This window comes from Anarrhichthys ocellatus, unplaced genomic scaffold, assembly GCF_004355925.1.
Source record: "Anarrhichthys ocellatus isolate YVR2014 unplaced genomic scaffold, GSC_Weel_1.0 scaffold28, whole genome shotgun sequence".
Taxonomy (NCBI): Eukaryota; Metazoa; Chordata; class Actinopteri; order Perciformes; family Anarhichadidae; genus Anarrhichthys; species Anarrhichthys ocellatus.
This window is the reverse complement of record NW_022280058.1, coordinates 153,031-178,370: the sequence shown is the minus strand read 5'-3', so window position 1 is coordinate 178,370 and position 25,340 is coordinate 153,031. Positions and strand designations below refer to the sequence as shown.

General features: G+C 42.1%; 2 protein-coding genes across 4 annotated transcripts in view; both read right to left on the bottom strand.

Moving 5' to 3' along the window:
* Positions 1-1,335: 1,335 nt before the first annotated feature.
* On the bottom strand, positions 1,336-16,443 carry LOC116392117 (atlastin-2-like). 2 transcript variants are annotated; one of them, XM_031863280.1, is made up of 14 exons: positions 16,342-16,443; positions 13,164-13,447; positions 10,754-10,885; positions 10,157-10,261; positions 10,005-10,055; positions 8,858-8,914; positions 7,714-7,806; positions 7,486-7,624; positions 7,270-7,397; positions 6,940-6,996; positions 6,535-6,606; positions 5,999-6,430; positions 5,287-5,301; positions 1,336-4,856 (listed from the first exon to the last, which is right to left on the bottom strand). In XM_031863280.1, the coding sequence occupies exons 1-14, from the start codon at positions 16,400-16,402 to the stop codon at positions 4,746-4,748; spliced, it is 1,737 nt and encodes a 578-aa protein (XP_031719140.1). In that variant the 5' UTR covers positions 16,403-16,443; the 3' UTR covers positions 1,336-4,745. The 2 variants fall into 2 exon arrangements, with proteins under 2 accessions (XP_031719140.1, XP_031719141.1); XM_031863281.1 differs by lacking the exon at positions 5,287-5,301.
* A 3,119-nt stretch (positions 16,444-19,562) lies between these two features.
* The window catches only part of hnrnpll (heterogeneous nuclear ribonucleoprotein L like), an 18,114-nt gene continuing 12,336 nt past the window's right edge, over positions 19,563-25,340 (bottom strand). The window contains exons 7-13 of one of the 2 annotated variants that reach the window (XM_031863288.1): positions 25,123-25,182; positions 24,780-25,024; positions 24,543-24,664; positions 24,211-24,409; positions 22,947-23,004; positions 22,666-22,767; positions 19,563-22,221 (exon numbers count right to left, since the gene is read on the bottom strand). In XM_031863288.1, coding sequence (XP_031719148.1) covers positions 22,166-22,221; positions 22,666-22,767; positions 22,947-23,004; positions 24,211-24,409; positions 24,543-24,664; positions 24,780-25,024; positions 25,123-25,182 — 842 coding nt within the window. In that variant the 3' untranslated portion in view covers positions 19,563-22,165. The remainder of the gene's footprint in view (positions 22,222-22,665; positions 22,768-22,946; positions 23,005-24,210; positions 24,410-24,542; positions 24,665-24,779; positions 25,025-25,122; positions 25,183-25,340) is intronic. The other variant, XM_031863289.1, reaches the window with a different exon arrangement.

Genomic DNA, 25,340 nt, shown 5'->3' with positions numbered 1-25,340 from the left:
TCTCATTACACTGCAGCAGGGGTCTGACAGTCTGCTACCTGCAGTCCTGGTTCCTCCCGTGCCTCCCTTCCCTCCAGCGGGCCCAGCAGTACGGCCCGGGTCTGCAGCAGCCTGGTGTCGGTGTTGGCCCCCAGCGGAGACCGGCGGAGCAGCGAGGACGAAGCTCTGCTCCTGGCGCAAAAAGAGGAGACGTTTCTGCCGGGAGCTGAGCCGTGTTCCTTCCACCTGACCTTCAGACTATATATTGTAACTTATATCTGTGTTTTTCCCAATTACTTTCCCATTAAATCACTGTATGGTCCTATAATATTTCTATATATTAATACCTGTATAGAGATAATTACTCTGCTGTAATTTCTATTAATACAACAAATGATTATGGAATAATATTGTTATTACGATGGCTTCTTAAATCAGTCTGCTGCCATCTGGTGGTGCATCTGCTCTGTTGCATTCAGTCTTTTAGTGAAACCGTAATAATAATATATTTTTATTTGTATAGTGCTTTAAAGGGTACTCAAAGGAACTTTACATGATAAAAACAAACAATAAAAACAAGGCAGATGGATGACATTAATAAAAACCGCATGACTAGCATCACAGATTAAAAGCAGACTCGAGCATAATCATTTTAGATTGCGTAACTCAGAATATATGAAGATTAAGGGGTAATTGTGAATGTTAGGAGATATTTAACGGCAGATCTTTATCTTGAATGATCAACTCAAGTTAATCTTTTTAATGAGCACAGGGGACATTTAAATCTCCTTTAAACATGTCTAAAATAATTAAGTTAGTTATAACTGTTGTGATCAGATGCTCAGAAGATGATTATACAAAACAAATAAATCTATGGTCACTAGATTTTCACTATTTCTATCAATAACGTAAGTGAATATATCAGTAACTGGATAAACGATCCATAGTTCGATACATTAAAAGTAAAACAGACTAAACTAAATATTAATAACGGTGACAGTCACAGAAAAGTATAAATAGATAAAACCAGATTTAAACTAAATCACGATACTTTTTTTTAAAAATTTTATTTCTCAGAGATAATTGAATAGTGATAAAATAAGATTCTAGAAACAATCTAAAAGGCAACTTGAAACAACCAAAGAGTTGTCCAACGGCATAAAAGGGAATAAGACTGATTTTAAACAAAAAGTAAAACACTGTTTTCTGAATTAATGTTGAAAAATCCTGACATTCAAAAATTTAACTTGAAACAAAGATTTGTAAAAACATTTGAATATACACAAAATGGGAAACTTGTGCAAACTTTTAAAAACGATTTATAATTTGTTTTAACATGTTATTTTTTATACAAACATCTCCAGCTTTACGAACGTTTAATGTCCATTTTCTGTCTAATCAAAATCAATGAAATGGTTGTCGAGAAAGATTAGAGGCCCAATCACAACATGATAGACATACAATGTTTAAATATGTTATACTGAACTTTAAGCAGAGGCAAATTAAGACCCGTCTAATAATGATATTGACCAATTTATCTAACCTGTTGACAATTATTTTATCTTTAACATTTAAACTGAAAACAAAATGAACGCAGCCATTCGAGTCATCATGGCTGAAGTCAAGTCACGAGTCTTCCTTCCAGTTTGCATCAAGTGATGTTTCTAAAGGAGGGTTATGTGGCAGATTTAATTTCGACCCATTCTACTTCACATGTTCAGCGTTTTAATTGCCAAATAGGGCCGTTCCTAAACTTTAAGGCTAAAAGGTCTACAGTACACCTTTGCTTTTATCAGCATGCTACATTTGCCTTTTCAGCAAAAACATTTTACTTTACCAAACAAGTGATTAAAAAAAAAAAGAAAAAAAAAAAGAAGCGTGAACCCAAGCATGCTAACATGTTAAAAAAATGTTAACATATTAACCTTAGAATGCCCACAAATCAGGAAAGACGATCAAAATAAGAGGCATTCCTGTTACAAGCATGCTAATGTTAGCAGAATCTACTTTGTTAGCGCGCTAAAACCTTACCCTGACAATATTTTACCACCAAAATACTCCATGGGTAAATTAGCATCGCGCAAAATTCTGAAGATATTTAGTATCTCCTTACTTTAACAATAGCTTGCTTTCTATATTGATTTGTCTGCTTTGATAAATGGCTAGCTCACACTACACGACTTCGGCCCCGATTTTCCCTTGAACATTGGAGGTCAATGGCTACCCTTGAACATTCAACGTCGATACCGAACCTTTAACATCCCGCAAGACTTTTGCATATTGTGGGGTACCAACTAGACGTGACCCTGTAAACCCAGTGCACAGCGCCCTCTAGGGATTAAAATATCCCTCCAGAAAACTACACAATAAAAACAAAACATTCAAAAACTGGACGACACCACTCTGTTGTAGGAGTTTGGTTTAATATTGTATTGAAAAATAAATTAACGAAAATAACTTTAAAAGCAACAGAAGACAAAAAAAAAAAAAAAAAAAAAAAAAAAAGATCCAGATTATAAACATTCTTTGCCAGCAGGGGGTGGAATCGCAGTGCTCATGTAAGATTAATTTACAAATATATATATAAAAAAAGGAATTTATTAGACATATCCACAAATCACGAAAGCATTCCTTTACATCCAGTGAGCTGAATCTGGTCTACCACCCAAACCTTTGTTCTTCCAGCTACAAAAAGGTCTAGAAAATTTATATTTATATATGTATATAATTCATACACATGCCCTATGTGCGGATGAGGCTGTAAAAAACTGAACTGTACAAAAACAAAAGCACACAGTGGTGATGTTTGTTGTGGATGGAATGATACTTAAATGAAGAAAATAGGACAATGCGTTGATGTTTGGAATGAACCTTTCATTCATCCGATTTTGGCTTTAAAAAGTGTTCATATTTAAATGTGGGCGATGAAATGATCTTTAGTGTTTTACTAAACGACGTGTGGTGCTTTAAAAACAAGATGAGGTGGTTCAGTCCTTCAGATTCGTCGAGATGAAAACAAAGACGAGGAATGACAGCGAGGGAATAACACTCAAGTTAAACAACAGAATTATACATCATCTACAAAAAGGTCTCAGCTGAACTGGAAATTTATATATGTATATGTTTTAAAAGCTTGACTCTCTGAAACGCCGGCAGTCAGACCTTCATCATGAACTACCAGGTTAAAGTTTAGAAGCATGATCTCACAAAATAATCCAGAGATCTTTGAAGACTTGAGGAATAGTTCATAGTATTTACTTACTCCTTTTGTTTTTTTGGAGATCAATATAAATTAAGTACAAAGTTGGAGCCGTGGCGGAATGATAAATTGTCAGTGAAGAAGTAGTTCCTAATCGGCCGACTCCAGACGTGAGATCCATCGGAACGTCTCCCAGAAATGTGTAACTTTTACGTAAAACTAATAAATAAAAACAAAAAGGTTTAACACTGAAAATAACGATCAATCAGGATAAGATATTCAAATCAACGTTCAGCTTGCTACGTCAAGGGTCAGCAGGTTTTGGGGGAAATTTAGCTTATTTTACTTACAGTTCTACTTTCACAGAGTCGGACAAACTCAGACGTCTGGTTTTAAACGGTAACTTTCTGCTGGAGGAAGAGTCCCGTCGAAGGATCTGGATCCTGTGTATTCACTTGAAATAAGTTGGACTCACGATTAGCTTCAATGACACGTAATTGTGTTTTCTGATGTTTTTGAAAATGCAGAGTGAAAATATTGTTTGTATAAAAAGATGTTCGTTATAATAATGTAGCAAATTCACAGGAGCTCGAAACGACTGCCCCCACAGTTTAACTCCTGTGGACTCGAATTTAACTACACACTCACGTCATTTCTGTACTTACATAGTTAGTATTTAAAAGACGAAATATGATATACTGATCACAGCCACTTCCTGTTTTCTGATCCCACAGCAGAGTAAGTTTAAAACCAGACGAAAACCGAGTAATGCTAAGCTAACATTTACTCTGTGAGCTTTCGACTGTGTCCCACACTCGATAAATTTCTTTCATTTCATTTTAAAAACGACCATAAACACGTTTGCAGAGTTGAAGACGTCCTCACATCTGGAGGCGTGTTTGTCTACTTTTGAGTGGAGCCCACTGGACCAGTCCAACTGCTCAACACACTCTCAGCCTGCACAGAAACGTGGAGACGCATCCATGAGTTTGTGATTCTGGTTACGCAAGAAAAACTGTAAAAATTTCCCCGAAACCGTTTTTTTCAAAGTCCTAAAAACGTTGGGTCAGCTGCAGTTTCCTGCCCGTTTGTCAGTCCGCTCAGTCTGAGAGCCTCCTATGAGTAAAGCTGTAAACTTTGGTTGCGACTCCTCGTGACGCCGCCCAGCGACAGAAACCGACAGGAGGGGGGAGGGGAACTGTGAGGAGGGTCTGTGGTCATGCACTTCATTCATACATTCACATGAATGGGAATCGTTTGCCTCACACACACACACACACTTAGGATGACACTCTGTGATTGAAAAATGGCCCCGCCCACCAATAAATACCTTAACCCCGCCCACTGAAAAATAATAAAATACATCACACTGCTTCATCCGGGGTCTACGGCGAGTCTTTAAACCTACAGCCAGCACGGTGAGGACCCTTCATCTACGGTCCGAGAACAAAACCTCATTTACACGGCTCAAACCGTCCTAAAAAAAAAAAAAAAAAAGTGTTTGAAAACCGAGCAGAGAGGTGAGGGAGAGGAGGAATAAAGGTGACGGGAACGAGATGGCGTGCCGCTAGTTTTTCTTCTTGACGTTGTTGTTCGAGGCGAGCCGGGGCCGCGGCGCCGGGATCAGGCTTCCCAACGGAACTCGACTCCGAGCCACTTCGAAGAGTTTGGAGAAAACCTGGAGGAAGAGGAGGAGAAGGAGGTCAGGAGGAGGGGTGCTTTTACTGTGATAGTTCTGGAAAATAAAAGGATTATTTAACTGTACTTTAAAATGAACAATTTTGGGTGTTTTCACAGTTTGTTAACACTGCAGAACATTTCGTTTCCATAAAGCCCCGTTATATTTCTGGAAGTCTGTCATCCTGACATTCACTTTGTTCGCAGTTATGCAGACGACAGTTCTATCGTATAGAAATCTGACTTTACGTCTTTTAGCATTGCGTCCCTTGACCTGGGATGCACCATGTCTATAGATCAATCCAGCGTAGCCCGTCTAGTTTTATCTGATGCGTTTGATGAAGTCTTATTATTAGGTCCTTAAATTGTTTGAGGATCTTTTTCTGCAACTGGACCAAACTAAGGGACCCGTACAGGTTGTTAAAACATACCTTTCGTGGAGTCCTCTGGAGGCATTGAGAGAGAAAAACAAAGAGGAAGGATTAGAGGAAGAGGAGGATGAATAGGAGGATGAATATGAGAAGGTTGACAGAAATGTGTTGAAGTGAATCAACAATCAGTTTAAAGTTTCCATTAGTTGTTTTAAGAGGAGAGCAGAACGGCTGAATTCAGTCACAAATGCTTTGACGAAAAAAACTAAAGCCTTGTTTTACAAAATGTAGTTTTTTCCCCCACAAGGTTTAGTTGGTTTGAAATCTTTCAATTTGCCCGATCTATTCACCATTAGTCTGTTATAAGAGCTTCATTAAGTCAAAGGATTCTACTCCTTACAAATCTTAATTTATTTTTCACCGATTGAGCATTCAGGTAGATGATATGATACATGTGTTTTTAGAAGCAGCTAGTTTTATTCTTTCTTAAAGGATATTTTTTGTATTTAGTTTACCACAATAGTATTAACTGCTTATTCTTGTTTTAGTTTATGATAATAACCCTCATGGAAATTCACTCACTTCAGCTTTTTAGAAGCGACAGTCTCAGTAGATTAAAAGGAGCTTTCAGAGTCGCTGATGACTGAAACTAAAGAGATGCAGATGGACGGACACGAAGACGAGAGGCGAGGACGGACACGAAGACGAGGGTTGACAGGAAGACTAGAGGCGAGCACGGACAGGTGAAAACACACGAGGCCCATCCTCTCACCTGTTCCCAGAGGGTTTCAGCCACCTGGTCGATGATTCCTCCGACCTCGCGGAACTCTCCAGAGTATTTGGCATAAGCCCAGATGCAGAGCGCCGTCAGAGCCACGCCCATCACCAGGTTACACAGCGTGGCCACAGAGTTGATGCCCACGAAGCCCGTGACCAGCGACACCACGTACATGATGAAGATGACGGCGAACAGCGTGGCGGGTGTCCTCGCGGCGAAGAAGATGTTCTTGCCGTCGTTGTGCTTGCCGTAGTTGGCGTAGGCCACGTCGAGCTCCGCCTCCAGCTGCTCCTGGTAGCGCCGGCAGAAATCCTCGCCGCCCATCTTCTTAACGGAGCGGAATTGTTTTACCGACGCCTGACGCAGCTCCGCGTGACGGCGCTCCAGCTCCCCTGGGGAAATGTAGGGTTTGTCTCCGCCACAGACCTGCAAACGGAACCAGATCGCACACCTCAAGATCTCATCAAAAACCTGAAAGTACTTCATCAACCAAATCCTGGACCTCTGATATCCAGGTTGTGATGCATTACCTGCTCCATGCTTTTGTTGTACAAGTCTTTGGCTCCGGCTACAGCTGCAAGGTTATTTGCTTCAGCTGTTGCCTAGAAAACAGATTGAACACAATCATTACAGATAAACAGTCCTTTTACGAGAACTGAGATGTGCTCCGGTCTGCTCTGATGGATACACAGTCGTTGCAAACAGAATATATATTACTCTCATAAATGTGTCGACTCGTACATAAACATGTCTGAGCCACAGTGAGAGGAAGAAGAACGATAATAATACAGAGAAAACAACAGTTCTGAGGTTTGAAAAAAGGATTGTCCAGGATGCGTTTCTTTGGAATAAATCTCATGATGTAAACTGTCCAGCGGGCGGCGCTGTTCCACAGCAACATTATCGTCATTATATTGTGTATGAGCGGAGCTGACCTGCAGCATGGACTTGGGGTGAGGAAGCTCCTCTCCCTGGTAGATCTTCATGTAAGCCTGAAAACACAACGGACAGATGAGAAACAATCAGGAGTCCGAGTCTAAACTCTTTCTGGGATCATAAAAAACATTTACAAAAAGACGAAATTCAAAAAGACACAAACTTTACATTCTGATGTTATCCGAGATGTGAACTCACGACCAGTTTACCACCAAATAAAAAGCTGAAGAGAGCTCAGTAAAGCTGCAAAACTAATTGTGAGAGAAACACTCCCAACTCAAGGTCCACTTACTGGCTTTTTCTAGAGCTTTCAATCAGGATGAACTCACTTTGAAGTAGTGCAGCAGCTCTCTGCAGGTGATTTTGACTCCTCCGATCTCTTTTTCCACCAGGTTTTCTGGAGAGAGCAGCGTCGGAACGAGGTTCACCAGCTCCTTCTTGAACTCCTCATCAATATCTGAGACACACACACACACAAACAAACAAAGCGTCACAAAACCGGTCTTGTTTTGACCGGACTAGTCGTGCCTGCGTTAGGGTCTCACCTCTGAGCCGCCCGTCGAAGTGAGGGTTGGTGGCCACCTTGAGGCCAGGGTGAGGCAGCAGGAAGCAGCCGATGTTCGAGAAGCACGAGTGGATGTGTTTCCTGACGTTCTGCAGCTCCTCGTGTTGGTTCTGCTTCACCTGATCACAGACAACGATCATCAGTCTGGAGATGTTAAAAATCAGCCTTTGGTAGAACAGCATTTGTCGCCAGGAGGCCAGAAACTAACCTGCAGCCGCTTCTCCAGGAAGCTCAGTCCTCCCTCCAGACCGTATGGGTGTTCGTAGGGGTAACTCCAGTCTCTGATCAGGAACATCAGACTCTGAACAGAGGGACACATTCAGCTTATTGATCCAGGATCCACCACAGATCACAGATCATTGAAAAGACAAACAAGAACACTTATTCAAAAGTATTCCAGCTTCAGATTGTTTGCAACATAATTAAGAGTTGCAGAAACGTACGGGATACTTTGGATATTTTGAAGTGTGGTAGTATGGTAGTATGAGGTACTTCTGTATATTACCACAATAGATGGCGGTCAGCCCCCCCCCACAGTTTGGAGAAACAAGCAATATACCGCTGTGGACTGGGGCAGCAGCAAAAAATGTAATTCAGTATAAGTTTACGCTATATTTAGAATACTTTCACCGCTTTAACTTGCCGTCTAAGAGCCCATTCCAACGACGACCTGAAGCAGTTATCTTTGACTCGACAAAAACAGTAATTTTACCTCTCATAACACGGGAGGTTCTGGTCTACCGCTGCCTCCATCCGATAGTTTGTTTGGATTCACCAAAGTCACACAATGACACAAACGAACCAACTGACTGCAGCTGTGGCAGACAAGCAACTCCCCTGTTGTGCGAGGTTGAATTACTGTTTTTGTGAATGGAGTCTGGTGGCTTTGAAGACCGCAGAAATAACTGCTTCAGTTCGCCGCTGGAGAGGGCGGTCCGACGGCAAGGTGACGCTGTGAAAATATTCAAAATACAGCACACACACCAACATTGATTTTATTTTATTTTATGTTTTGGTGGCTGGAATACGTTTTGCTGCAGCAGTACAGGCCTTTGCCTCTGTGCTGGTACCGCCATCTACAGACTATGGATAAGGACCTCATACAATCCCACTTCAAATATCCTGAACTACCCCTTTAAGATGGAGCATCTAAAACAGCTCACACTAAGACGGTGGACATGATCAAGCACGTGGTGATTGATAAGTTTCTTAAAACTGAAGAGAATCTGTCAATTAAGAAAGTCTCATTTAGTCATTCGAAGACTGCGTTTCTCACGTGTCAGAAGGTAAAGAATGTTTCTAAAGATCTAACCGACTATAATGAGGACAGGACCGTGGTTAGCAGATCACACCTGAAAGGGTTTCTCATAGACTTCCTCCATGGCCAGTCGTCCGTACTCCGTGAAGAGCTGAGGAGAGAAAACAAGCAGCCACTAAAAATCGAATCAAACATCACAACACAGCCATGAAGCTCAGTTCGTGGAGGACGAATGTGTGCTTATGTCTTTCCGATTGATCCGGTCCATGAAAGCTTTTCCATTTGCTGCTCTGAACACCGGCCATCTAAACAGTCTTTTGAGCTGCTGCAGATATAAAGATTTCATTTAGTTTGGTATACAAAAGAAAGAAAAGCTCAGTTGGAGTTGGCCTGACTGATGTTTGCTGCCTCATTCAGCCGCTTCTTTCCAAAAGACCCCACACTCACTGTTTGACTGACGGCGTGATGAGAACTTGGGACCAAAGATGGAAGAGAACTTTCCACGGTGAGAGACTTCCCGTCAGGCTCTCTGCCTCATATGGCAGCCTGCCTCTGGGTTTAGTTCAGCAAGTTGATCCTGACCTGAACACATCACGAACACCTGATATGGAGCTCTTCACTCACCAGACGATGAGCTTTAAAAACAGAAATGCTGCAGCTAATCTGTTGGACTAGAAATCAAAATACAGCTGGTCTGTAAGGCAGTGAGAGCAGTCGGAGGCCTCGTCATCAGGAGGAAATAATAACTGACCTGAACTGGACAAATGGTTACCAATTTCACCCAACCGTGTTAAACAATCTTAACAAAAACCACGGAGACAGCTTTGATAGCGGTGGTGCAAAAAGGATTTGACACGCATGGCTGAAATGCACATGACTGACAGACCAAAGGGAACCCAATAAAGGATCCATAAGACCACCAAGGAACCGCCCCTCTTGTTTTTAGAATCTCAAGATTACACACACACACACACAATAAGACAAGATGGTTATTATTAGAGAGGTCAGCTGATCGGTGACCTATCGATCAGTCTCACATAAACCATTGTTGGCGGTCAAATGTACACGCTGCACGGTAGTTTTGTGGTGCACACAGCGGTGGAGACAGTAACCCTCCAGCTGCACACATCATGTCATCGGGAGTTACATAAAGCTCGAATTATTGGATACATTTTACAGATCTACCAATAAATAATCTTTTTCTACTCGATGCTCATGGAGTCTGCAGGCTGATTACTGACCTGGAGGTGCTGCAGGTCGTCTTCCTGGACATTCTGGGACAGGTTGTACACCTGAAACACACACACACACACACACACTTATTCACCTGGTCAGCCATCACACTAAGTCCTTCATCACTTTTAAAAATCCACACACACGAATCACAGCTGACCTGAACAGAGCTGGTCATGGTGCTCAGGGCGAACAGGGTGGCGCAGTCTTTGATGGTTGACTGGCTGTCAAACGCTCCCTGAGTGTCGATTAGTAGAACTGCAACCTGCAAGAACAACAACAACTAAAAAACAATGTATAGACCGATATCAATATAACCCCTCTCAATCATCACTTATGACCCACTACAAGTGTGGCTCGGTCTGTACTTTCTCTTTTCTTCCCATTTTGCCGTCTTCAGGACTCTTCTGGGCGTCGGCAAAGAGAATTTGGATCGCATGTGGAGGTGTGACAACCGGCCAATAAGCAGACAGTACAGCCGGTTCTCATTCGCAGGTCAAACGCCACCGCTTTGTCCCGCTCCTCGTCGTACGGAGTCCCACAGACCTCACTGCAGCAGGACGAAGCGCGTTTTCGGCTGCATTCACTTAAAATCCGGCACCTTCCCGCAAGTTTATGTGGAAGTGTGGATGTGTGCATTTGTGGTTTAGAACGATACCACCGTGACTCAGAAGAATAAAGCGCTCTCTCGGTGAGTGAATGAGACCACATATTGGCGTTCAGGGGGCGCTCGCTTGGGGTCGGCCCGTGAACTGACCTTGCAGCCGTCTGGTTTCTCCACCACGAACACCTCGCTCCAGGCCAGGATGCCCGTGGTCTCCCTCTCACAGCCGCCTCGCCAGGTGAAGCCGGTCAGAGGCTCCTCCTCACCGCCGACCCACGAATCCGACTGGACAGGGACAAGAGGGCGGAGAGGTCACGGCACGGTTCCTGCTCCAATAACATTACATTCAGAATCTAAGCCTCAAATCCAGAATGAAATGACATGCGGAGAGCACGTTATTTACTTCATGTGATGAACAACATTTACTGTCAAACAGGAGGTTGTTATGTTGAAAATCACAGACACTCTCTCTCCTTGCTATCCTGGTTTTTAGGTTAGTTATTTTATGTACTAAAAAAAAAATGCTTTTATCCATTCTCTTTATTCCTCCCCCCTTTGGGTTTCCACTTTATTTCTATACCTGGTAGAAATCACCTTGCAGAGATCTTGAGCTTATTTTGAAAGCTACTGGTCAGATTTTGTCCTCCATTTGTTTCTGGGACTACGTTTAAATGCACAACAATATTCCACTACTATTCAGAATTTGATGCAGGTCTATGTGAACGGCTTACATCCGGTTTAGATATTCCAGACGTAGCATTTTGAAGAGATATGCAGATATTATTCAGTTTTGCATTAAGTCAGACTTTAAAGGAACCCGTCCTTTAACTTACAGCAGCTTTAAACAGGAACTTAAGTTGTTAAATGTTGACCGACAGATCTCAGTGAGTACCAGGAAGGAAGTTAATAAGAGCTGATGTTAGTAGGAGAGAGTAATATGAATTACATCATAGTCTGACAATATATTTGATCAGGTTATCAATACACATCGGGATACAGACAAGTTTCTACTTTTACTGTAATTCAGTAAATCAAATGATAAAGATACTTTATCATATGGCTCACTGATTTGCAACATTAGTTATAATACAAACCAATACATATGAAAGGTATAACTTCCATGGTAACAAGAAAAATCTGACAGTTGACAAATCTTCTCATGATGTACATCGTCATCCACCCCTTATTATTAATATGTGTAGTCATCAGCTTAAACGCGAAAAAGCTTCTGAACAGTCTCACTCCTCGACACCTGCGTGTAAAAAAACAACCCTACCATGACCTGACCTGAGTGGGCGGGGCTAATGTTATGCATAAAGATGGCCTTTATGTGTGGAATCAGCAGCAGTGACCTCTGCGGAGGCCCGGTCACAGAGCCGCCATTGTGTCGACCTAAAAATCCTCTTCACAGCCTCGTGAAAACCTCCGGAATGTTCCTTGCCGCTTACCGTAGATTAACGCGGCCAAAGGTCGGGTCACAGACCAACACACGTGCACTCCGTGGTCACCGGTTCAAACAGAACCGGGATTTTATGCCGCAGGGTTCGATGACGGGACCGCAAAAAAATATTTGTTTCTCAGCCAAAAAGGAGTTCCAATGAAATGATGAATACCGTCATCGATTTCATTTTGCATTGACAAACGTCTACTGATCCTGTTCTTATGAAATCTCAAAGCCTCACAGTTAGTAACCAACATTAACCCTGAAAGGACAGTTGTTTCTATAGTTCATGTAACAATGGAGACAAACAACACAGTCTGATACCAGCATCTAATCTAATTATCAGATCTTTTATAACTTGATGGAAAGCACCAGAGAAACACGACTGAAAATGTCTGAGAAGACAATCCCACCTCGAGGTGCATGTTGCCCACATGGATTACGTTGAAACAAGTTGAAGGCGGCTTAGTTTCAGCTGAATGTAAGAGTGAGGACTGCAGCTTATGTCCTCGGTCTCTCACAGGGTAGTCCTGTTAGGATCTCTTCAAAGGGAGTAGAGGCCGCAGGAACGACCACAGCCACAAACAACTCTTTCAGAGGACACATGGGCGTGCAAGTGTTGGATTAAGATACTTGGTGACAGTAGAGAAGTCCTCGTTGAGTTATAATAGTTACTGAACGTGTCTGTCAACATACTGCATCCACTGATGTAGGATGGAGATACAGTTAGAAGCTACAGAAACACAGGAAGTGGACCACGAGTTGGGATTGTTTTTGTCAAAAATGAGCTTTAATGCATGACTGAAATGAACCCATAACTCAGTCGCGAGTCTCACTCAAGACATTTTCAGATTAGATTCAAGTTTGTCATTGCACAGCGTTCAAGTACCCCGAGACAACAATACAGTTCAGCATCTAACCAGGAAAGCAAGCAGCAGCAGTGCGCAGTATGTGTGTGTAAATCAGTAACAGTACATAGAAACTCACTCGTGACATTTTGCCCAATTTAAAATCTCCCTAAGATCAAGAAATTCTCAAAAGGCAGAACTGGATATTTATTAGAAACACTTTTTTATTTATGAACTGACTCAGAAGAGACATGTTTAACAAGACCTCCTTTACCTGTTTGTACATGAAGCGCAGCATGAAGTCCAGCAGGAAGGACTTGCCCTTGCGGAAAGCTCCGGCCACGGAGACGACGACCACCTGGAGGTCCCGCACCTCCTCCTGCAGCAGCAGCCGCTCCAGCGCCTCCTCCTGCAGCGAGAACGAGTGCTCCTCCTCATCCGCCACCACGATCTGCACCGGCCGGGCCATGCCAACATCTTCCTCCTCCAGAAGGTCGGCTTCCTCCTCCTCCTCCTGGCGCCTCATCGGGGACGTGTCGGAGTCAAACCCGTGGCCACCTGAGAGGGAAAGCTGCGCGTAAAGTTTGACCGGAAGAACAAAACCCTTCCTAACACATTTATCATTCGTCACATCTGGTTTTTGAGGTGGAAAAACGTGACCGCTGTTCTGGACATGTCTCCTAACCTCTTCCAAAATATAAATAAATTGTCATGACAAACAGAAACAAAGATAGTTCATTGACACCTTGGTGCTCAGCTCTATTAAAAACACTTTAAAGTGGAGTGCATCAGAGTGCACGCTGCAGTCATGATGGCCGAGTTTCCCTTCAGGGATTAATAAACTCTGATGTTCAGAAGCAACAGCGGTTGTTGGACAGAAAAAAAAAAAAAGTTCCCCGACCTCCTCCAGTTAGTGAAGCTTCACTGGAGAGGACGGAATCACTGCCATTATGGGATGGCAGAGCTGTCTGGAGGTTTACAGTAAATAGACGGAGCCATCAGTCACTGTTCTACAGAGGAATAGTACGGCCTTCAGCTCTCCTTGTACAGCAGCAGTTACACTTCAACGACCTACAGAAATCTGGATATTTCAGGAGGATTATCAACTCATCCGATAGGTCAGAGGGAAACAAAATGTTTTGTCATCTCTAGCTCACTGGTCTGAAACAAGCTGCAAAGATTTGCGTAAACACGGCCACATCCAGCAAGCAACACAGTCAAATCATCCAGAGGAGAGGCCGTAAATAATGTACAAGTCCACATAAAAAAAACTGTTTTGGGACGCCTTTTGGGTGATGCGTTCTTTAACTGAGGCTTTTAAGAGGAGCAGTGATCCGGTAAATTCGATGTCCCAGCGCTCTCTCTGTTGAGCACATGAGCTGCCTGAGGATGAATACTTCCACAGCGTAGAACAGAGATGCAGTGTAGAGCTGAAACGGTCCTAAACGATTTGTGATGTTAGGCTATAATGACGATGATGATGATGATGAACGTGACTCGCGAGTATCAGACTTAAGGACACGCACTTCAACGCATCATAGCTACGCATGCTTGCTTAAAAAATAAATGTTGATAGATTTGCAGTTGTCAAAAATAAGTTTAAATGCCTGTTTTGTCAAACAGATTTGATCTCATGGGTTATACCTCGAGTACATTTCAAGCCTCTGGTACGATGGTTCAACATTCCCCGAAGTGCAACGCTGCACACTTCATAGGTGAATAAGCACATGTTCCTGCTTATCAAACAGCTCAAGCTGATCAGTGGATTCCTGTCTAGTTATTTCACATCGGTTAACTTCCATAACAGAGGTCAAATCACTGCATCATTAGACTACACCCATCAGCAGCACACAGGCTGGTCTGACTGCATTCCTATCAAGAGATAGGCATACTCTCCTGGCCCTGGAAGACACTCACGTATAGGGTGCGGGTCAACGACTTAATGAACATACAAGAACACACAACTTCAGATTTAGAAGTTTTAGATTGAAGTTTAATGAGGCAAAACTGCAGTTCTTCCTCAAACTGCAGCTGTGATTTACAGTCAGGACAGTTCCAGTTTTAAAATGTGGATCTGGAAAAAGGACTAACTGTCCCAGAACAGTTTCAGATACATTAATGACTCCTCTACATGCCCCCTAACATTGTATCTGACACATGGCCCTATAGTGCTACCAATCCTTGTGTAGGAAGAGACATTACACAACAAACCACATTCACAAATCTGCTAGTTTAAGGGTGAAAATATCCGATTTCATTTGGCATACAACAAGAGCCGTAAACGTCTGTATGTCAGCATCTAGTGAAAATCCTCCATTCTGCAGCAATATTGTGCCATTTGGAGAGATTTAGACTTCTAAAATGTGAATCTTAAATAAGAGGATAACCACACCAGTACAGTTATGTATCCACCACATGACTCGGTTTATGCCCCACTTTGGTCTTAGCACATAGCGTGCAGTTCTCTCCACACAAAGCTCAATGGAGCGCTCTACATCTGCAACAACACAAGCAGCAGCACCTAATTTGTGTAGTCCAGGTAAACTTCATACACCTGTGTTCAACAGCTTTAATGGATCAGCAGTACTGGCTGAGACCCAGTCAAACATACTCCAACAACACTCCAAAGTTAACACCATAACAGAATATGGTAGAGTGAGTTTGACGGCTTGCAGCTAACAAGTCTACTTGTGAGTTGACTAATAATCCTAAAATGAGGTCGATTTAAGGGGTAATTAGTCATTGCCAACAGGAGGTCGATTTAAGGGGTAATTAGTCATTGCCAACAGGAGAGGGAAGTTAGCTTAACTACTCATTCCTTGAATGGAGTTGGTGTTAAGGTAAATATACTGGCTTATAATTATGTAACGTTAGCTCACAGCTTAATTTCACAAGCATGTTTTGTTAAAAATACCGGTTTCCACCTGTGATGTGTGCGATAGCCTAAATGAGATTACACCACAAGTGAAGTTAGCTTGCTCCACGTTGTTACCAAACTCTAGGCAACAGCAGCTAGCTTAGCGTTAGCTGCAATCTACCAGATTTTGACAGAGCCGCGTAACAGCTCTTAGAAAACAGAACAATAAATAACTAGCACGAAGAGGCTAGCAGCTAGGTTAGCTCATCGGCTAACAACAAACACACATCCAGCTCTGAAAGGTGAGGACCACGGACAAGCTGGGCGGCTTAAACAAGACGCCCCACACCGGCTGCTCCGTGACTACACACCGCACACAGCGGGAATAAGTCGATGTAACGTTAGGTTCAAAAAGACAATGTCACTACGATGTTTTTAAATTATATTTATACCGCGGGAGAGGCGATTATTCGACGTGTCATTTCCATTACCGTCTACAGAACAACCGGTGGAGAGGCACGTATTCAGAAACCTATCGCTGTCATCTGTCGCATGGGTAACATAATTTCTACTCTCGGTATGTGTGTATAAGTACCTTCTTTGAAGATGCTGTTTTTGTGATTCCGCTGCTTCAACCTGTTCTCATCCGCCGCCATCTCTCTTTCTTGACCTGCCGATAAGCAGCAGCAGCACTGTCCTGACGTCACAGAAACTCGGAGCTACGGTGGTGTCCGCGCGGTCCTAAAGTACGGAGCCGAAGCCCCGCCCCCCTGTTAATGCTACAGCCTCGATAGAAGTACATCAAGCACTGTATTAAAGTACACATTTGAGGTACTTGTACTTAACTTGAGTACTTCCATTTTATGGGACTTAATACTTCCACTCCACTACATCTCAGTGGGAACTCTACATGTTTCATCCCCTTCCCTTCCAGTGTAAACCACGTGTGAGATGTTTTTGAATGTTTGTGATAGACTGAAGGATGAAGTGTTACTATGTGGGTTAACTTTAAGCTAAATTAACAGTTTAAAAAAAACTCTTGGATCAGATGGAACATGCATTGTCACAAAGCTGAAAGCTGTTTTTCTGAGCTCATGAAAAGTTGACTTTGTAAAGATACATAACAAACATATGATCTTATAGAATATGACGCATCGCTGTAGATTAAACTACCCTTTTGTGCATAAAGGAGTTAAAAATAGCACAACCTTAAACATTTAAAGCACTCAAATGTAACAAACACATTGATGCAACATTAAATATTAATCCAGAAACATCATATATAATTGTAAAACACTGGAAACACTTTACTTTTACTGCACAATTAATACTTCCACTTTTCATACTTTACTTACATTTTACTGATAACACTTAAGTAAGGTTTTGAATGCAAAAAGTAGCCCAAAAGGGTTAAAAAGCTCCGTAGAGCTGAGGGGACTGCAGAGTCATGTGATAGTTTTCTGTGGACCGTTCACATTAAACAAGTAATTTATTAGCATATAAAAAACATTGATTAGTGCAGCTTTTAATAATAGATATTGACTGTAAGATTAATTTTGTTGGGATTGGAAAATCAGTTATATTGTCAGATACTGTAGCGACCATCATCTGGAGACAGGAGCAAACGCATGATTTTACAATATTTTACTAGATTTTTAACGCTATGTGCTCAAATTCACATTAGTTCACCGCCCACCTGTTATCGCATAGTTTTAATATTTTTCGGGATTTTAAAGGTACAAGTTGTGCTGAAACTGGGAACTGAACTCTTGTAAAATCCAATCCAGACCTAATTCAGCCTGAATGGCAGAACTTTTTTCTTTTCTTTTTAAACCTTGTGACAACGGATTCAGAGTGTGGACTAGTCCACTGATTCCCTCCTCGCACGCTAAATACTGTCTGTCGAGGGAAGATGTCCCGTTTCTGTGAATCTGTCCTCACCCAGTGCATGCTGGGACAGCTGTCTCAGACACACTGTAGAGGAGGCTGCAGGCTCAAACTTTGCCCTCGTTTCCTCTGTGTTGTGTTTCACAGGATGTCCTCTGCAGCTGGTTTAATCAGATTACACTTTCTACTACGCCTCCACACCTTCTGTTAGTGTGGTTGAGTGTTATCTGATGACAGCCTGCTCAGATTGCAGCTAAAACAAGCAGCGAAGCCTTCGACCGTCTTTTACTTACACCTTTATTGTTTAAAGCAACCTGCTTTTTGTGTTCAACGTGTATTTAAAATTACCAATGTGTTGCGACAGACACAAGTCTTCATCAGGGTGGGAGAATAAAAAAGGCTTGCATTATATACATTTTTAAGAACATAATCCACCGCAATAAGCACTTCACGCAATTAAATACATACAGGACTTATCTGTAATATTCAAATAAAAGTCAGGGACAGATGAGGCTCTGACCTGCAGTTTCCAGGGTGATACAGTTAAAATGTCTGTGCGTAAAGTCAGCTGTTGTGCTGCTGTTGAGCGGAGCAGGATCGAGGCTCCAGAGTCCTCACAGAGGATTCACATCTGAAATAATTTGGCCTCTGAATTATTGATGAAAACACTAAACCAGCTACAGAGTCTTGATTGATAAGTGAAAAATTGTAGCAAATTATGTTCCTGCCGCCTGTTACTGAGACTCAGCAGGACGTTCGCCAATTTGCGTCTGCTTGTTTTCATGTCGTGAGCGTCGTCAGTAGCTGAACCTAAAACCTGCACGGAGCAATCAGAAACCAGAGTCTGGAGCTTCCTAAAAGACAGCAGCACCGTATTATTGCTCTTCATTCAGTGCTGCCAGCTGCTAAAAAACAGATAATCGGACACAGATTCCAGAATTAAGGTATTTAATTTTAGGCCAAAACACTGTACATTCAAATCCAACAGAAGTTCGAAACACATATGAATATTCACAATACATCCATGGATTCACCATGTTGACTTCAGATGGCTCAGACTAGCGGCCAGTGTTTATTCTGCAGACCACAGGGTCACTGTGCAAAACAAAGTTTAAAAAAAAGTTACGATAGTATTTTTTAGTGACGCTGTAGGTCCAGACTATCTGGAGTGCCATGAAATGTAGTACATATATTCATGGTGCCCAGAGGATTAATACTACTGACTTTGGTGAACCTCTGGCTTTTCATCTAGCGCCACCATAAGGTTCACATTTGTGGTTTTGAGTTATAACTCACTATATTAACTTTTGGATGGATTGTGATGAAATGTGGTTCACGCGTTCATGTTCCCCAGAGGATGAATTATATTGACTTTGATGATCCTCTGACTTTAGCGCCATCATCAGGTCAACATTTTAATGTGTAGCAATACTTTGGTTTATGACCAAATAACTGCAGAACTGGTGACATTCCCCTCAGCTGCACTTTGTGTTTACTGCATGCAACATGGAGAACATTATACCTGCTAAACTTAAGCAAGTTAACATAGTGAGCATGCTAACATGCTGATGTGAGCATTGAGTTCAAAGTGCCATGCGGACAGTTAAATGTTTTTTTCTCGCCAAAAGCCAAACTAAAATGTTTGACATTTAAAGGGCCAGTGTGTAGCATTTAGGGTCATCTGTTGGCAGAAATATAATATTCATAACTATGTATTCATTAGTGTATAATCACCTGAAACTTATAATCGTTGTGTTTTTGAATCCTTAGAATGAGCCATTTATATCTACATAGGGAGCAAGTCCTCTTCACGGAGTCCGCTATATTCATACAGTAGCACAGAACAATAAACCAAACACCCGGGACATTCATGTTTTAGAAATACTAAATCCACACACTGTCCCTTTAAATCAAAGTTGTGGCATACAGTTACAAGTAGTTTATGGCAGATCCAGGGGTAGTTTTCTGAATACATATTTCTTACATTGTTAACATATGATGAAAACTCAACCCCATACTATTGAACTATCATGTAAAAAAACAAAACATGACTTGCTGACATTATCAAACATGTAGGGGTTTTAGGAATTACTATAAAGGGCTGAATTATCAAAAAATACGATAACTACTGAACATTTGGAAACACAAGTGGAGGTTGGACATGACGTCTTTTTGGTCAGATACGATCACAGATCAAATAAACAGCAAAACTCTAACAAACATTTAATGAACAGACAGTGACAAACAAAGTTGACAGTCAGAAACATAGTTCTGTTGAATGGTTCAACCACCATCAAAACTCTGGAATACTTCAACCACAAAATGTCCATTTGTATATTAATTACTCACCACGCGTTGCCTTGAATTGTTGCATGCCTCCACGGTGAACCGAGAATCAAAAACCAGAGAAAAGTCTTGATCAATTAAATGAATGGAGGCCGCGTATTACAACAGCAAATCATCAAGACATCCGTTCACAAACTCTCACACAAATCGTGCAGTATAATCCAAGCTTCATTTATCCACTCGTATGCTGAATACTTCCCAAACACGTGCATCTTTGCTAAAACTTTACTATCCAAAACACTCGCACGGACAAGTAGCACGCCTTTGCAAGCGTGAGACTGTTGATGCAAAAGTGTTTTGAATAAAAAGATCTGGGTCAAAATGCATGTGTTTAGGAAGTACTGAGCATACGACTGGAAAAAAGAAACTTGGATTAAACTGCTCGAGTTGTGTCAGAGTTTGTAATGTTTTGATACAGTTTTGCTGTTGATAAACACAAATCCCCATTTGCTTAATTCATCAAGACGTTTCCCGCTCCATCAAGACGTTTTGTGATTCTCTTTCACCGTGGAGGCCTGCAGGAAAAACAAAGCTGTCTTCAAGAACTCAAAGTAACACGTGGTGAGTAATGTATGTTGCGGGTGAAGTATTCCTTTAAGATATTTTTAAAAAGGGGCAGTTCACCCAGAATTACACACACTCACAAAACCTCCCCCCAAATAAAATGGAGGTAAATTAACTTTAGTTGGTGCTGCTCAAAAAAATGTTGAAAAATCACTACTTGTCTTCCCACACACTCAAGATAATTGCAGAAGAAACAGTTTGCATGAAAACTGTTAACGAGTTCTGTGGTTGATCCAGCCAACATGGTATGAGCATCCGAACACAAATGTGGCATTGTAACACATTTAGTCATTATTATTATGATGCATCGAGCTCAAAGTCTTATGGGAAGTTATTGTTATTCTAAATTGCTACAGTGAGTCCGTTGTTTTTAGCAGTTATACGGCTAACTTTGTGTCATGCTAGAGCTATTTTGTCGCGTGAGGCCAAAACCTTCGCCGTCACACATGACATTTACACTAATTGCTTTCGTGACTAAGAACTGTTTTAATTGCTGTTTTGTTTTGTTTTTTTGCAAACTTGCGTGCAGCAGAAGTAGCTGGAAATACAGCCTCATAAATAACTTGTGGCTAACTTGTCATCCAACAGCTGAACCACAATTTCTGGAACCAAGAATTAATTTAGTAAGTACACAGACACAAAGTATTGCTACTTGAAAAGTCACAAATCAAACAACGAAAAGTAAAAAGGACTTTATCCATAAAATGTAATTATTCTGTAAATGTTCAATTAATAATGTTGTGCTTTCCACCTCCCGACTGATAACTACAGAGGAAACTATAAACAATAACATTGATCAGCTCCTCAGTAAAACAAGAACCGACCCCCTCTTCTTAAAAAGTCATTCAGCAGTGCAGTTGTGGAGGAAACCCAGAGAGTGCATTTATAACTATAAAAATAAAAATAAATTTGTTAAATTCAATCAATCACACAAATAAAACTACTAATCTTTGAGCTCCGTTTTACATGAAATACACTGATTTACCATTAGCGGCTCAACTGAGATGATAAAATAACTTTAAAGTCAACGAAATGAAATAAAACTGAATAAATCCTAAACTGGTCCAACAATATTAAAATTACTTGTAAAAAAAATATTTCAGGATTGTCACATAAATACTCTGATATCTGATTCCTCCCTGAGTTCGGCCTGTTACAACAACAACTACATCGCTCCTCTAAAAAGCTGTTTCATGTGTGACTACTTCTGTATTTAGTGACAGCTGATATCTTCATATCTCTTCAGGATCTGAGGGCCTTTTGTGGAGGATAAAGCTATTTATCGATTTGATTTCTCTTGTGGGAGAAATCACATTTCAGCCGGAGCAGAAGGTTTTCTCTCAGATCGCTGGCATCACTCATGTTTTAAAGGAGGCTCCAAGGACCGTTAACTCATTTAGTTCATTAAGGTGCTTTTCCTCGTTAAACTGCCTCGTCACGACTCCATCTCAATGCTCAAATAAACAGAAACCACACAAATAAAATCATCCATTCAAACGCCTCACAGGAAAAAACTCAAATCTCCTGCCACCGTTCTGCATCATTTTCTCTTTCTGTAAAGAATAAAACTTCCCCGTCGTTCTGGAGGACCTGCCAACTGCGGCGACGATCTTGTTTGTGGCTCACAGATGGGAGGAGGTGGAGAAGCAGAGTTTCAGGGTGAAGGGGTTGGAGCTGTCTGCAGGTCAGAGAAGGGAGAGCAAGTATATAAATAAACTGTATGTATACAATATATAAACAAACATTGTTTCTTTACTTTCTATCTGATGGATATCTATTTCATGTCTGTGTACAGAGCTGGAGCCAGGATGGGTCAGCTTATTTTAGCATAAAGACTGTACAAACACTACCCCTCACAACACTTGTTTGTTTAATCTGTACACAAAGAGAAAAAGTCACACGCTGGAACTATTTCTTGAAGAACAGACGCTGTGACTGCAGATATTCATGAAGTCTTGTGGTCTCAGTGAGGTCGCACAGAAGCACTGAGCAGATGGATAAACCGTTTGGTGTGTTGTCAAGGTGAGGCAAAAAAGAAAAGGTACCTGGTGAACTTGGGTTGACAGTTGATTGGACAGTCACCACTGCATTATCAGTGTGTGTCAGTTAGTTGAGTACTTACTGGGTATTCTGATCTGGTGGTGGTTGAGGACGGTCAGAGCCTCCACAGCATCAGTTTTACTGTCGAACTCCAGCAGACCAGACAGAGTCTTAGAGCTGGCTGCTGGGATGAGGAGGAGGAGGAGGAGCATTGATAAGGAAGAAGAAAAAGGAGAAGAGTGGAAAATATGTGTCTGAGTTTAAATATCTCAGCTAAATATATATTTTCTATTTATAATTTATCTAATAAGCATAAGTAATATTTTTTCTATAGCTCTATGCTGTGTGATTGGCTAAACTCACATTTGGCATCGAAGACCTTGAACTTGGTGAAGGCGGGAACGTTGTGTTCAGTACAGAGCTGCAGATGAGAAACAGAGAAGAGAGGTCAGACTGTTTTTAAAGGCACAGTGTGCAGGATTTGGTGGCAACCAGTGGTTGCAGAATGCAACGAACTGAATAAGCCTCTGCTCACTCCTGACTTTCTAAGACTGCGGTAACGTGAGCCACCGAGTGCAAAACCGTAGAAAAGCCGTTCGCCGGTCTGGGAGTTAGCCCTTTCACAGTGAGGTTTCAGTTTGGTCACCTAAAACTGTCTTATTCAGCATTCAGCTTTTCATAGCTCCACCTTCTCGTGTCACTTCTGAATGCAAAAAACAAGATGGTGACGGCCAAAAACCAAGATGGACAATATGCAGAACTTAAGGCTTCAATATATGTTATATTATATTATATACAGTCCATGTAGCAAACAAGATAATATGGTTTGTACCTGCAGGTTTCTGAATTGCAAGAATGAAATGACGAGAGTCCGCTTCCCACATGTAAACGGCATGCGTAGAAAGATATGCAGGGTGATGAGGTCAGACGGCAAGATCACACAGATTTCTTTCTGTGTTTACTTTTGTTCAGACTCAAAGACAAGCCATTAAAATGATTCATGAAAAAAAAGTCATGTTTATTTGGAAAGCTTTAGGAGGGTCGCTTAGCTCGTCCCCATAAATATTGTTTTGCAGAGGTCTTGACTCAAACGCAGGTGGCGAGTGCAAAGTCAGCACAATCCATAGAGCCATAATGGCCATGTTTATGGGAAATGCACTCGGTTGAAGTTTCCTAATGGTAGGTTTACGAGGCAAAGCGGTCTCCTTCATTCCACCCAGAGTACAACTATAGACCAGAGATGAAATCTTATCATCTTGTATAGCATGTTAGTTTTATTAAAATACTACAGATTCTGAGCAGAATCAAATTGAAGTTTAAATGAAACGCTGATCAACCTTCGACAAGGACTTTATTTTAATCTTTTATCAAAAAAATTCTTAAATGGCTGAAATCACACAGAGCTACATATTGTGCCAAAGTGTCTCAAAAAGCCCAGAAAACATTTTTCACATTGTATGCATTCAACATGACAACATATTCTTAATGTCACATCTCATAAGCAAAGGTGTCCCTCAGAGCTCTATACTGGGCCCCATTCTCGTCTCAGTTTACACCTCGTCAAAAAGCTCTCTCAGTAATCCAACATTTGTAACCAATAATACACCTCGTGCAGGTGTGACCTCACCTTGTGCAGCTGGTGCTGGCTCAGGGTGGGAGGGGCGTTGTAGAAGTGCAGGACGGCGGAGGGCGGCTGGATGATGTTCCTGCTGCTCTGTGCGCTGCTGAAGCGGTTGTTTCTGCTCAGACTGAAGTCCTGGTAGCTGCTGCTGCCGTCGGCCAGCTCAAACACCTGACTGGGAATGACCGCCTGCTGTTTGGACACACTGAGGGGTGAAGGGGGGGGATAGATGGAGATAGATGGAGGGATATCTTTCAGTCTAATTTCTAATTCATACTTTTATGTTTCAGTGACATTTCGGCTTGATGGTTGGTGCAAAAAGAAAGGTCAGGACTCACCAGACGTTGAGTTTTTTGTCAAACACCTTGATGCTGTTGAGGTGAGTCACGGCCCGGTCCACCGCGTACTCATCCCCCATCTCCACCAACGCCGTGCCGGCAACGCTCTTCATGAATTTCACCTGCGAACACAACCAATCATGTCAGGTTTTTAGAGGGATCGTTTCTTCCAGATGATTGACAGGTTGGCAGAACTGTGACACATCCATGACCCCATCACTCTGAGGGTCAGCACACCTTCTCCACGTTGCCGTAGAGACAGAAGAGGTTGAAGATGCAGCTGCAGTTCATCTTGGCTGGATGGAGGCCGCTCACCATGGCGACTGAGCTGGAGGCGCCGTGGCCCAGGAAGGAGGAGGAGGAGGAGTAGGAGTGGGAGGTCTTAGGGAGGAGCAGCGGGTAGGAGATCATGTCCTGCACCTCCTCACTGCTCCTCCTGTACCTGCAGTTCCCAGGCAGAGGCAGCAGGGGGCAGTGCGAGCCTGCAGAGACACACAACACTCTGGGATTAGAAACACTGGAGGACTGTCAGGGATCAGGATGAGACAGACAGACAGACAGACAGACAGACAGACAGTACCATAACCGTTGGATGGATGCTCTCCCAGTATAGCCTGCCGCTGCCTCCCCTTTCCCCTCTCTGCAACACACACAAACACACAAACACATAAACACATCTTAGCCAAATAAGAGCTCACAGGAAGGTTGTTGCTAGTAGCACTGTCTCTTTCTCTCTCTCTCTCTCACACATACACACACACACACACACACACACACACACACACACACACACACACA